Raw genomic sequence first — 12,283 nt, 5'->3', positions numbered from 1 at the left:
CTAGGAGTGTGAAGGTGAGGCAGACATTGTTAACTAGTTACTGCTCAACTTTCACTTCCTCTTTTCCCTTAATGACAAAATCCCAGTTTTATTTGGGATGACAATGTAGACAGCCTCCCTTAGAAGGCTAGGTTCCAGCCCATGTGATGTAAATAGAAGTGCTCTGGAACATCCAAATAGGCTGCTTAAAGGAAGATGACTCCATTAAAAAGTGTGTTCCTTTTGGCTTTTTTCCTTCCCTCCTTCCTCGGGATGAAAGTCATCTTGACCTTGAACTTGTGACCTTGAAGATGGAAGCCACAGACCAGTATGAGGGAGCAGGATGAGAGAAGAGACAGGGTGCCAGATGATCAAAGAACAAAAATACAAGCCCTTAGATGCTCAGTTTCCAGCTGCTTTTGTGAGAGAAAAATCAAACAATAACCACAAAGGCCTCTGTGTTATTTAAATCATTTTTTTTTTTTTTACAAATTCAGTTTTCTTTTATATGTGGCCTATAATCTATCCGAGCAAGATATGTTAGTTTGCTAGGGTATAAGACTCTTGAGAGTCCCTTGGACAGTAAGATCAAACCAGTCAATCCTAAAGGAAATCATTGTCTGGTATCTTTAGAGCCTTACTCTGTTGAAGTGATTCTCAGCTAAACATTATGTCTGTTTCAACTGTGATAAGTATTTCCACTTTTGTTATTTATTAGTGGTATCTTTTTTTGAAGTGTCAGATGTTGTGACTATTTAAATAAAATGTCATTATAATTAAAAAAAAAATCCTAAAGGAAATTAGGATTATATACTCAGGAAATACCCTGAGTATTCATTGGAAGGACTGATGCTGAAGCTGAAGCTCCAATACTTTGGCCACCTGATACAAAGAACTGACTCACTGGAAAATCCCTGATGCTGAGAAACATTGAGAGCAAGAGGAGAAGGGGGCGACAGAGGATGAGATGGTTGGATAGCATCACTGACACAGTAAACGTGAGTGTGAGTGAACTCCAGGAGACAGTGAAGGACAGGGAAGCCTGGCGTGCCGCAGTCCGTGGGGTCATGGAGTCAGAAATGACTTAGCAACCGAAAAACAATAACAAAGTACAGACCAGGTGGCTTAAACCAGGGGTCCCAAACTTCTGGGAGCTGATGCCTGATGATCTGAGATGGAGCTGATGCGATGTTAATAGGAATAAAGTGCATAATAAATAAATGCACTTGAGTCATCCCAAAACTCCTGCCCCTGCCCCTGGTCCATGGAAAAATTGTCTTCTACAAAATTTGTCCCTAGTGCCAAAAAGGTTGGGGACTGCTGGAATAAACAACAGAAATTTATTTCCTCACTGTTCTGGAGGCTGCAAGTCCCAGATCAAAGTTGGGTTGGTTTCTTCTGATGCTTCCCTCCTTAGCTTGTAAATGGCCATGTTCTCCCTGTGTCTTCACATGATCCCTCTATATATCACTGTGTCCAAATCTCTTCTTTTGTATGGATACCGGTCATATTAGATTAGGGACCACCCCCAACAACTCATTTTAACTTAATTCCCTCTTTAGAGATCCAAACACAGTCACATTATGAGGTACCAGAGTTAGAGCTTCCGCATACAGAATTTGGGAGGATACCATGCAGTCCATAACACCAGGCAGAAGTAAAGAGGTTTATTATGGCTCTTTTTTCTTTTGGTAATAGCATAAAATTGGGGTGGTGCTAGTGGTAAAGAACCCGCCTGACAATGCAGGAGACATAAGGGAAGTGGGTTCGATCCCTGGGTTGGGAAGATCCCCTGGAGGAAATGGCAAGCCACTCCAGTATTCTTGCCTGGAGAATTCCATGGACAGAGGAACCTGGCTGGCTACAGTCCATGGGGTTGCAGAGAGTCGGACATAACCGAGAGACTAACACAACTGACATGACTGAAGTGACTTAGCATGCACCCATGAACAGAATAATAAGGAGATAAAGTACAGGTATATTAATACAACATTTTATTAATACTGTACTATACTATACTTCCTTGGCAGTCCAGTGGTTAAGACTTTGCCTTCCAATGCAAAGGATGAGGGTTTGAACCCTGGTCAGGCAGCTAAGATCCCACATGCCTTGCAGCTGAAAAACCAAAGCATAAAACAAGCAATGTTGTAACAGACTCAATAAAAACTTTAAAAATGGTCCATATAAAAAATTATTTTAAAAAATCAATGGATACTATACTGCAGTATAGTCAAACTCATGTCATATTGCTAAGTCAAAAACCCTTAAAATGCTAATACGTATACCAACTTGTAGTGTGGTCGCATATTAGTCATTCAGTCATGTCTGACTCTGCAACCCCATGGGCTGTAGCCTACCCGGCTCTGATGTCCATGGATTTTCCAAGCAAGAATATTGGAGTGGAGTGGGTTGCATTCCCTTCCCCAGGGGATCTTCCTGACCCAGGGATCGAACGCAGGTCTCCTTCATTGCAGGCAGATTCTTTACCCTCTCTGAGCCAGCAGGGAAGCCCATGCTGACATAAACACACATATAAATGCAACAAAACCATTTCCAGAGACACTTTGGTGTTTGTAAATATACAGAAAAATGTATACAATATTCTAGAGAGTGATAACTGGTTTGTGTGGGACAGAATTGTGGCTGGTGTGGAAGAGAACACACTGTACAATGGTCGAATATTTTACAGCTACAGTAAGGGATTTGTGTCTTTCTCATCCAATTAAAAATTTTAAAGTCAGCACATCAACCATTTAAAATCCGGGGAATTTTAAAGTATTTCTGGCCTGAATCTTTTAAAGCAAGAAACAAAAAAACAGAATAATTCAACCTTCAAAAGGAATAGACAGAGCCGCCAATATGAGGTTAAAATCAGAAGAAATACTGAAGTTGTTTTACAAATGAAAAGTAATGATTTAAAAAAACAACTTTTTCAATTTCAAGAGATGACAATAATATTGAGAGACGAACTGAATTCTTTCTACTGAACAGCAAATTACTGGGCCCAATCTATTTGTGATCTTCTGAGAAAGCTGCTTAACCTGCCACTGGTGTTTTTAAAGGAAACTGTAGGAGACTCAGAGGAAGCGTGTGACCGTGAAACGGGCTTTCTTGGAGCAATGAGCTTCCAGAACTTCCAGCTCCACTTCATTTCACAGGCGAAAACCTGAGGCCTCGTGAGGCGCTGTTGGAGGATTCCTAGAGGCTCTGAGGGAACTTTTGGACCTGACTTACTCGTTAAGAGGGAAAAAGGTCGATCGCTGGCAGAAAATGAAGGAACGCGCCACACTGGGCAGAGCGCCTATGCTGGACCAACGGGAGGCGACTGCGGGGCGGAGCCAAAATGGCGGAGGAGGCGGGGCTTCCGGAGGTGGGCCCGAGGAAATAGGACGGGGCGGAGCCTGGTAGGTTACCGACGCCTGGGAGGCGGGGCCAAGGGGGCGGCCTTGAGTCCATGGAGGCGGGGCTGAAGGCGTGTCCCGCTCAGGCACCGGCAAGGGGCGGGCCCAGGAAAGAGGCGGCTTGGGGTGGGGCCAGGGCTCGCGCAAGTCTGGTCCACGCGGCGGGGCGACGCTGCGCGGCGAAGATGGCGGCCTCCGGCTGGGCCCGCGCCGCCGTGATTTTTCTCTGTGCCTGTGATTTGCTGCTGCTCCTGCTGCTGCCGCCGAGGGCCTTCGCCACCGAGGGCCCGGCCGAGACACCCGGCGAGGCCACCCCACCTCCCCGGAAGAAGAAGAAGGATATTCGCGACTACAATGACGCCGACATGGCCCGTCTTCTGGAACAGTGGGAGGTCCGCGGCGCGCGCACACTCTCCCGGCTCTTTTGTCCCGGGTCCCTTCCTAGTGACCTCTTACCTCTTCTGTCTTGGGACCCTTTACACCTCCGTCTTGGTGTCTTTTGACCCCCTAACCTCCTCTGTCTGCATGCCAATGGGCCTTATGACCCACTCCAGCTACCGCTGACCCTCAGTGCCTCCTCTGACCACTTCCCCATCAGTCTGCCGACCCCTGCCCCAAGCCGTTCATCCCGATGTCCTCTTTTCACCGTTCCTCGGGCCACTCCAGTCATGAGTCAGCCTCTCACTCTTCAGCCCTATTTGTCATCAGTGCCCTGGTCGCCTCCGCGTTGCTCCCCGTGGTCAGCGAGCCCTTCTAATGAAGGGCGTGGGGAGACGTTTTCCATCCCACTCCTGAGAACGGGGTGCGTGGGTGGGTGAGGGGTATGGAGAGGATTATCTTCCAAGAGCGCCGTTTCAGCTTTCGTCGTTCTCCCGCGTTTTAAGTAAGGATTCACAGTTCCCATTTTGGTATATATGCCTGTTGAAAGTTTTTGTAAGTTTTGTGCGTGCCTTTACTTTTTTGGATGGGGTAGGAGGCCTTTTAAAGGCTAGTGGTTTTTTATTGTGGAACTCAGATTTTTCGTTCAAGGGAGCAATGACTTGGTATTGTGTGAGTCAATTTTCGGGTTAATTGAATGGGCTGGAATGTGTAATGGCAGGGAGAGGGTATTAACCTTTTTAGGTGAAGTTCACAAACCAAAACCATTGTTGCTGCCTCTTGCCCATCCAAAGGTGGTTGTGTTTTCCTGGTTTATTTGTACTGCTGGTGAAGTAATGTCAGAAACTTGGGTTCCACTGCATGTGTGACCTTGAGTGAGTCATGTTTCCACCCTAGACCTCAGCTTCCTTATGTGTAGAATGAGATTTTACTGGATGATTTCTTCCAGTGCTGATGTTTTATTATATTGTGGTTTTCCATGTGTGTATGTGGGCTTCCCAGGTGGCTCAATGGTAAAGAATCCGCCTGCCAGTGCAGGAGATGAAGGTTCTATCCCTGGTCCAGTAAGATTGCCTGGAAGAGGAATTGGCAACCCACTCCAGTATACTTGCCTGGGAAACCCTCTGGACAGAGAATCCTGGCAAGCTACAGTCCATGGGATTGTAAAAGAGTTGGATACAACTTGGCCACTGAGCGTGCATGCAGGTGGTGTATGTATTAAATAGAGACTTTCAGACGTGAGTTGTAGTACCATCTGATGTATTGACCTTGGTAGCTTTGTGATCCTCATTTTCCTTATCTTTAAAGTTAGGTAGCATCCCACTTTGCAGGGTTCCTTTTAGGTGAATTTAGCTCCCCTTTGCAGACACTGCAAATGTGAAAGCCCTGCCCGGGCAATTGCAGTCTCTCTGTGGGAGAGCAGATCTGTCTCTGGGTGCTTTTTTATTTTTAATCTCTCATTTAAAAAAAAAAATTTATTTTATTTTTGGCTGTGCTGGGTCTTCGTCACTGCGCACAGGCTTTTCTCTAGTTGTGGTGAGCAGGGGCTACTCTCTAGGTGCAATATGTGGGCTTCTCATTGTGGGCTTCTCAATATTGGGCTACTCTTGTTGCAGAGCACGGGGGCACTAGGCAAATGGGCTTCAGTAGTTGTGGCACATGGGCTTAGTTGCCCTTCCCGGCCCAGGGATCGAACTCGTGTCCCCTGGTTTGGCAGGCAGATTCTTACCCACTGTGCCACTGGAAAATCTAAGGGTGCTTTTTTGAAGAAAGTGGTAACCTCCTCCCCTGGTGGGGGTCCCTAAGGTCTTTCCCCATTCTCTGCCAGTGTGAAAGTCATCACTGCAGGGAAAGGCCTGCCTCATGTGTGTAGGGGGGCGGGGGGGAGGGGCAGGAATGGTGGTGCTCCTTCCACTGTGGTAATGAGTCCCAGTTGGTGTAGAAAAACCGAAAGTAATTCTTACATTACTGTAACCAGGTGCCAGCAGGTGCCGGGGAAGGGGTAGGTGGGGAGATAGGAGCAGAGCCGGACAAGAAAGTTTGTACTTCAGTGTCACCCTGTCAAGCCTGTGACCTTGAGTCAATTATTCACCTTCTCTGGGCTTCATCCACAGCTCAGTTCAGTGTGCATCCTACAGGATTGTCTTGAGGTGAGTGAAGGTTGCTGTCGCGTCTGACTCTTTGCGACCCCATGGGCTATATAGTCCATGGAATTCTCCAGGCCAGAAATACTGGAGTGGGTAGCCATTCCCTTCTCCAGAGGCTGTTCCCAACCCAAGGATTGAACCTAGGTCTCTCGCATTGCAGGCAGATTCTTTACCGTCTGAGCCACCAGGGAAGCCCAAGAATACTGGGGTGGGAAGCCTATCCCTTTTCCAGCAGATCTTCCCAATCCAGGAATTGAACCAGGGACTCCTGCATGGTAGGCGGATTCTTTACTAGCTCAGCTATCGGGGAAGCCCTGTCCTGAGATGGGATATACTAAATTAACAATGCCTGTGACATAGTAGCTGCTCAGGAGATAGTAGCTGTTCTTACTGTCAAGGACCTGGGAGGAAGAAAAGCATTTACAGAATAAGGGAGTTCAGCTCTGTAGCTATGAAATTTGACAAACATTGGAGAAGTGGCGAAGCCAGTCAAAAATGTAAGACTGGCCTGAAGGCAGGGCTGCATAGAGTTTGGGAAAGGCCACTTGGTCACATTCTGTGCCCCCAGCCCTGCCTGGGGATGAAGGTGTGATCGCTTTCAGTTTAAAGGAAGTGATAGAATGGGTAAGATTACTCAGGGAAGCAGTGCAACTAAGAGAAGACCTGGACAATTGCACCTACATCTAAGGTGGTGGTTTTTCTGTCCGGCCCAGCTATTTGCGACTCTGGACTATAGCCTGCCAGGCTCTACTTTCCTTCACTATCTCCAGGAGTTTGCTCAGATTCATGTCCATTGAGTCAATGATTCCATCCAGCCTGTCTCATCCTGTCTGTAGCCCACCAGGCTCCTTTGTCCATGGAATTCTCCAGGCAAGAATACTAGAATGGGTAGCCATTCCCTTCTCCAGGGGATCTTCCCAACCCAGGGATTGAACCTGGGTCTTCTGCATTGCAGGCAGATTCTTTATCTGAGACTCCAGGGAAGTCCATACTATCTCCTGGAGTTTGTTCACACTCATGTCCATTCAGTCCGTGATGCTATCTAACCATTTCGACCTCTGCTGCCACCTTTTCTTTTACGTCTATGGTACTGTGTTTTTTCTTCTTTTCTTTTTGTAACTGAAACTCACAGTCAGACATATAAAATAGAAATTAAAGGTCCTTGAAAAGATCCTTACTCTTGCTGTATGTGCTAGACTTCTGATTAATTATATTTTCATGAAAAAGAAATGGTCCTTGTAACCTATGGAGTTAATGTCATGACTGTTAGTGGAATCAGCTTGAAAAATAAAAATATTCTAGGTTGTTGACCCAACTAGAAGTCTTGAAGTATTCTAAGGAGACCATAAATAGGTATTGTGGAGAAATAGAATAGAATACAGTCAGAAACAGCCTGTGAGTTTGGCCACCAGGAGTTCCTATGTACTTTAAGAGGGTGATTTCAATAGTTGTTTGGAAGCTGGATTACAGAGGGCCATGAGTCTCAGCAAACTCCAGGAAATGGTGGACAGGGAAGCCTGGCATGCTGCAGTCCATGAGGTCACAAAGAGTCTGCCACGACATAGTGGCTGAACAAGTGGTAACAGCACCATGTGTTAAGTATGTGCTGCTTGCCTTTATGTCATTAAATTCCCAGACAAGCTTAGCAGGGAGATGCTGTGATCACCCCCCTCCCTATTGTAGGTGAGGGAAATGATTTTCCACTAAGGCCACACAGCTAAAGGAGTGGTGCCTGGAGCCACACCCAGGCCCACGTGACAGTGCAGCTCATTTGCTTTCCTGCGGGTCTCCAGCAGCTCTTTCAGAGCCAAATGAAGAAGAAATGGGTCAGTTGAGAGGGTGGCAGAGTTGAGGAGAAGGTTGGCCCCACACTGCTAGGGCCGTGGGGATCACCCAGTTCTGCTTTTCCTTTTATAGACGAGGAGACAGGCCTAGAGGTTTATGAAGTCTGGTCCAAGGCCATGCAGGTGAGTTGGGGAGCTGAAGCCAGATCAAATATGGATCACCTTCAGACATGGCTTTAGAATTATCTTGTTCTCTTATTAAAAATATGTTTAATACAGGACATTATTGTTGATGTGTTAAGCCTCGGCCCTTCAGTGATTTGTCGAGGCCCACGTAGTGATATATAGGGGCTTTTTGTTTCATTTTAGGCTCTTTTTTTGTTGTTTTAAGTAATAGCTTCATTGTGATATAATTTACATGCCTTATAGTTCACTCATTTAAAGTGTACATTTCAGTGGTTTCTGGACTGTTCAGAGAGTTGTGCAACCAGCACCACAGTCAATTTGAGAACATTTACTTCACCCCCAGAAAAAAACTGTGGTCTCAGTCACCCCTCCCCGTGTTCCTCCCAGCCCTCCAGCCAGCCCCAGGCAACCTCTCATCTGCTTCCTGTCTATAGCTTTGTCTACTCTGGGTGTTTAGTATAAATAGACTCCTGCAGTGGATATGTGGTCTTCTCCTTCACTTACTGTGATGTTGTCAAGGATCACACATATGGTAACATCGAGCAGCACTGGTTTCTTTTCCTTGTTGGAATTAGTCTTTTCTCCAAGGAACAACTGGTTCTTTTGTGTATTTTTAATTCATTTATCTTACATTTATTTAGTTGGCATTCTGCCGTTAGTAATTAATTGTCTTGTTTATTTCTGTGGGCCTGGATCCAGTAGTTCTTACTTTGTTTAGGAAGTTATAAACCATTGTGTCATTATTTTGATTTTCAGATTATTCCCAATTAGGCCCACAAGCTCTGCTTCATGCTCGCTTCTGTGTCATCCTGACACATCCCATAATTCCCCGAGCACTTTCTTACTTTCTGATACAAGAAGATGTTCCAGACTAATTTTCTGTTTCCTTTGCCAGAATTAGCTTTTCCCCCGTGGAACACTAGTTCTTTTAAATATTTTTATCTTGTCTATCAAAAAATCATAAGTTCTGTCTGCTGCCTCCAATTCCAGCCCAATACCATGGGTGCATTCTTCTACTTTTGTATTTATAACTCCCCGCCCAAAGGGAAGGACCCAGCTCTCATCCTCAGCACATCAGAAGGTATTCCCTTCTCAAGCGTAGAGTTCACAGGTCCTGATTCAGTTGCTCAGTGGCATGTGGGATCTTCCTGTACCAGGGATCAAACCCATGTCTGCTCCATTGGCAGGCAGATTCTTAACCGCTGGGCCACCAGAGAAGCCCTTCTGCTATGATTTAGATCATAAACCTGCACCTGACCTCACATGCGGATGTTCTTGCCTTTGCTGACTGTATTGCACACACTATGTGACGCTCCGCTCCCCCACCCCCCCCATCCTTACAGAAAGATGACGACATAGAAGAAGGAGACCTCCCAGAGCACAAAAGACCCTCTGCACCCATAGATTTCTCGCAGATAGACCCGGGCAAGCCCGAGAGCATACTGAAGATGACGAAGAAGGGCAAGACGCTCATGATGTTTGTCACCGTGTCAGGAAACCCCACGGAGAAGGAGACGGAGGAGATCACCAGCCTGTGGCAGGGCAGCCTTTTCAATGCCAACTATGATGTCCAGAGGTAAAACTACAGCCTTGCTGAGAAACCTGGGCTTTGCTGGGCTTTATCTCTGTTGATGCAGTGGGTGTCATTCCTGGCAATACTTAGCAGGGCCCTGGACCTTTCCTGTCTAGTCTGTCTGCTTTTACATTTATTTACCTAGTTTATTTATTTTTCTTTGAAGAAGACTACTCAGGTTTGGTCAAAGCCAGTAAATTTATTTGTTTGTTTTCATATCTCATTTGATCCAAAGGCCATTTATCTATGTATCTTGAACTTCTCTTTTATCTGAGTAAGAAGCTATATAGCTTAGCCTCTGTGGGGGGTGGAAAATTAGTTGATGTCTGACAGTGTGCCTCTTCCTTTAGAAGTCCCCGCGCACGGGAGAAGCTCTTCTGTGTAGCTGTGTTCACACAGAAGCTTGGACCAGACTCTGTTACTTTAAAGTGAAGGAGTCTGGTCATCACGGGTCAGTATGATCCTGAGATGCAGTTTTGAGGAATTTCCTTTTTCTTTGTCAATAACGATTTCTAAAGTGTAGCGTCTTCCAATATTTTAGTTCAGGAAGTACAAAAGGAATCAAAAGGAATACTCAGAGTGTCTAGGGTGGCTAGTGCTTTTGTGAGCATAAGTAGACACTTGAGGGAACGAGTGAGTGCTGTGGTGGTTATGGGCCCAGAGCTCTCACTGATACATGGAGGCGGGGGGTCGGGGGGGTGCTTTACACACGCCCGGACTCTGTTCTCTTCCTCTCTGCTCCTTGGGACCTGCGGAGCGTGGACGTGCTTGGCTGCTAGCAGTTAACCTCCGGGGTTGAGTTCTGTCCAGTCACCGAGCATCCTCCTGAGCCCTTTGTGGGCCTCTTGTGACCCAATCCAAACTTGTGTTTGTCAGTCTCTGTCAGCAGAGGCCTTTGTCACATGAAACCTTAACTGGGCACTTAAGACTGTAAAACAGACCCAAACATCAGCCTCCCCTCGATTCCCTGAGAGAGGCCTTGAGCCCCGCCCATCTGCAGCCTCCCAAGGCCCCCCTTCTGACACCTCCCTTCACATGAGCAGCCCCTGCACCACACACACAACCCAGGTCCTCTTTCTCTTTTGATCTGAGCCAAGTTGTTAAATAGTTGAGCCAGCTAGTACTTTCCAACAGTGAATGTCAACAGCTTCTAGGCCTGGGGAAATAGGACAGTTTGTTCTGTGTTCATGTAGAATTTGAAGGGGATTCTTTTTTCTTAGCTAAGTGCTGCCGACCTGTTTTGAACTGTTAGCCCTGCACCAACTGTGTGCTGACCGTGGTCCCCTCTGTCTGTCCAGGTTCATCGTGGGGTCAGACCGTGCCATCTTCATGCTCCGTGATGGGGGCTACGCATGGGAGATCAAGGACTTCCTGGTCAGTCAGGACAGGTGTGCCGATGTGACCCTGGAGGGCCAGGTGTACCCCGGCAAAGGGGGAGGAAGCAAAGAGAAGAATCAAACCAAGCAAGAGAAGGGCAAGAAAAAGAAGGAGAGAGACCTGAAACCCCGGGCTTCGAAGGAAGACAATCGGGCTGGGAGTAAGAAGGAAGAGCTGTGATGGGGCGTTCTCCCTGTGCAGAGGAGGAGGGCATGGGTGACCACACACACACAGGCTTCCCGTCTCTGCTGAGAAAGGTCTGCCATGTGGCCAGTTTCTGGTCAGCAAAAGAATTACTGTTTAAAAGGCTTCAAGTAAGAGGACAGAGGGTTTGTAATTAACATGGAACACTGACAGATTCACCTTTATCATAAAATCACTTTCAGTGGAAACCTGCAGGTGTGACTTTTTCCCACTGAAATGTGGAGGCATCTCTGGCTGGACCGTGGCACCGCACCCTTGGCCTGACCTGCAGCCTTCTGTGTTGTTTCCCTTAAACAAAAGGATACCACATTCTCATCAGACGAACTTAAGACTCTCAAATGGATTGAATCAGGCTCTTATAGACACCACATCCGTAACTGTAAAATTAAAAACAGGCCACAGGAGCACCACTCAGTGCTCCGACATCTGCATACACAGTCAGGACGCCAGGACACGTGAATCCCAAATCTCTGCAGGAGACACAGAACAGAAAATCATGCAGCTTGAAAATCCCGAGTAATCACTTGAAATTTATTGGATTTAAACCCCTCTCATCAGTTAGGAGCACTCTTGATATCAGTCAGATTTTGTGTGGTCTGTGAATCCAGGGGTTCTGTCCAAACAGGACCTTACTTAGGAAAGTCGTGCCGGTGTCACGAGTCATGTGCTCCATCTAACATGATGATTTTCCAGGGTGTGACTCGGGCATCAGCCAAGCTTCTAAACACGTTCCTTTGTTAAAGTGCCTAAACTTGTGGTGATTTTGTATGGTACTAATACGATGTGTTACCTGTTACTGTCTGACATTGCTGTTCCTGTGTCACAGCCTGCTCTGAGTGACAGTTACAGAATTTATACCCAGCTGTCATTTCTAAGAACTAAAATTATTTGTTAAAAAAAAAAAAAGCTTCCATCGTGATTTTAACAAATTCAGAAAAGTTTAGAAAACATCATCATTAAAGAATGGTAGAGTGAAACGTCTCCCTCTTCCCCCCACTGCCACGTCCCGTAGAAGCTACTGTTAATTTGTTCTCATAAAAAAAACAAACCCCCAAACACACCAGTTTATAGTGATCTGTAGGATGATATTTGTTTCTTTTGGCCTCATGGTACCTAGTTCCCCTTATTTTGGTAACTTATTTTCTGATTTCCATGTAATGATCCATGCACTCTTTATTTTCTGTTCTGTGCTGGGTTGGTGGGGCAGGGGGTGGATGTTTGCCCTGTAGGCCCCCTACTCCAGGGTGGAATTAA

At 46.4% G+C, this 12,283-nt stretch overlaps 2 protein-coding genes across 5 annotated transcripts in view; one reads left to right on the top strand and one right to left on the bottom strand.

The window, feature by feature from the left end:
- Positions 1 to 3,457, bottom strand: part of CFAP161 (cilia and flagella associated protein 161) — a 139,124-nt gene extending 135,667 nt beyond the window's left edge. For all 4 annotated transcript variants that reach the window (XM_059879023.1, XM_024981722.2, XM_015459221.3 and 1 more), the window contains exon 1: positions 3,214 to 3,457. The gene's annotated coding sequence lies outside the window, so the exon portion shown is untranslated. The remainder of the gene's footprint in view (positions 1 to 3,213) is intronic.
- An 87-nt stretch (positions 3,458 to 3,544) lies between these two features.
- Positions 3,545 to 11,920, top strand: MESD (mesoderm development LRP chaperone). Its single transcript, NM_001034469.1, is given in 3 exon segments — positions 3,545 to 3,772; positions 9,219 to 9,451; positions 10,747 to 11,920. Coding segments are annotated over 3 exon segments (699 nt in total). The 5' UTR covers positions 3,545 to 3,565; the 3' UTR covers positions 11,006 to 11,920.
- Positions 11,921 to 12,283: the final 363 nt, after the last annotated feature.

Source organism: Bos taurus, chromosome 21 (genome assembly GCF_002263795.3).
Source record: "Bos taurus isolate L1 Dominette 01449 registration number 42190680 breed Hereford chromosome 21, ARS-UCD2.0, whole genome shotgun sequence".
NCBI lineage: Eukaryota > Metazoa > Chordata > Mammalia > Artiodactyla > Bovidae > Bos > Bos taurus.
The sequence above is the reverse complement of the archived record's forward strand: the minus strand, read 5'-3'. Positions and strand labels throughout refer to the sequence as shown.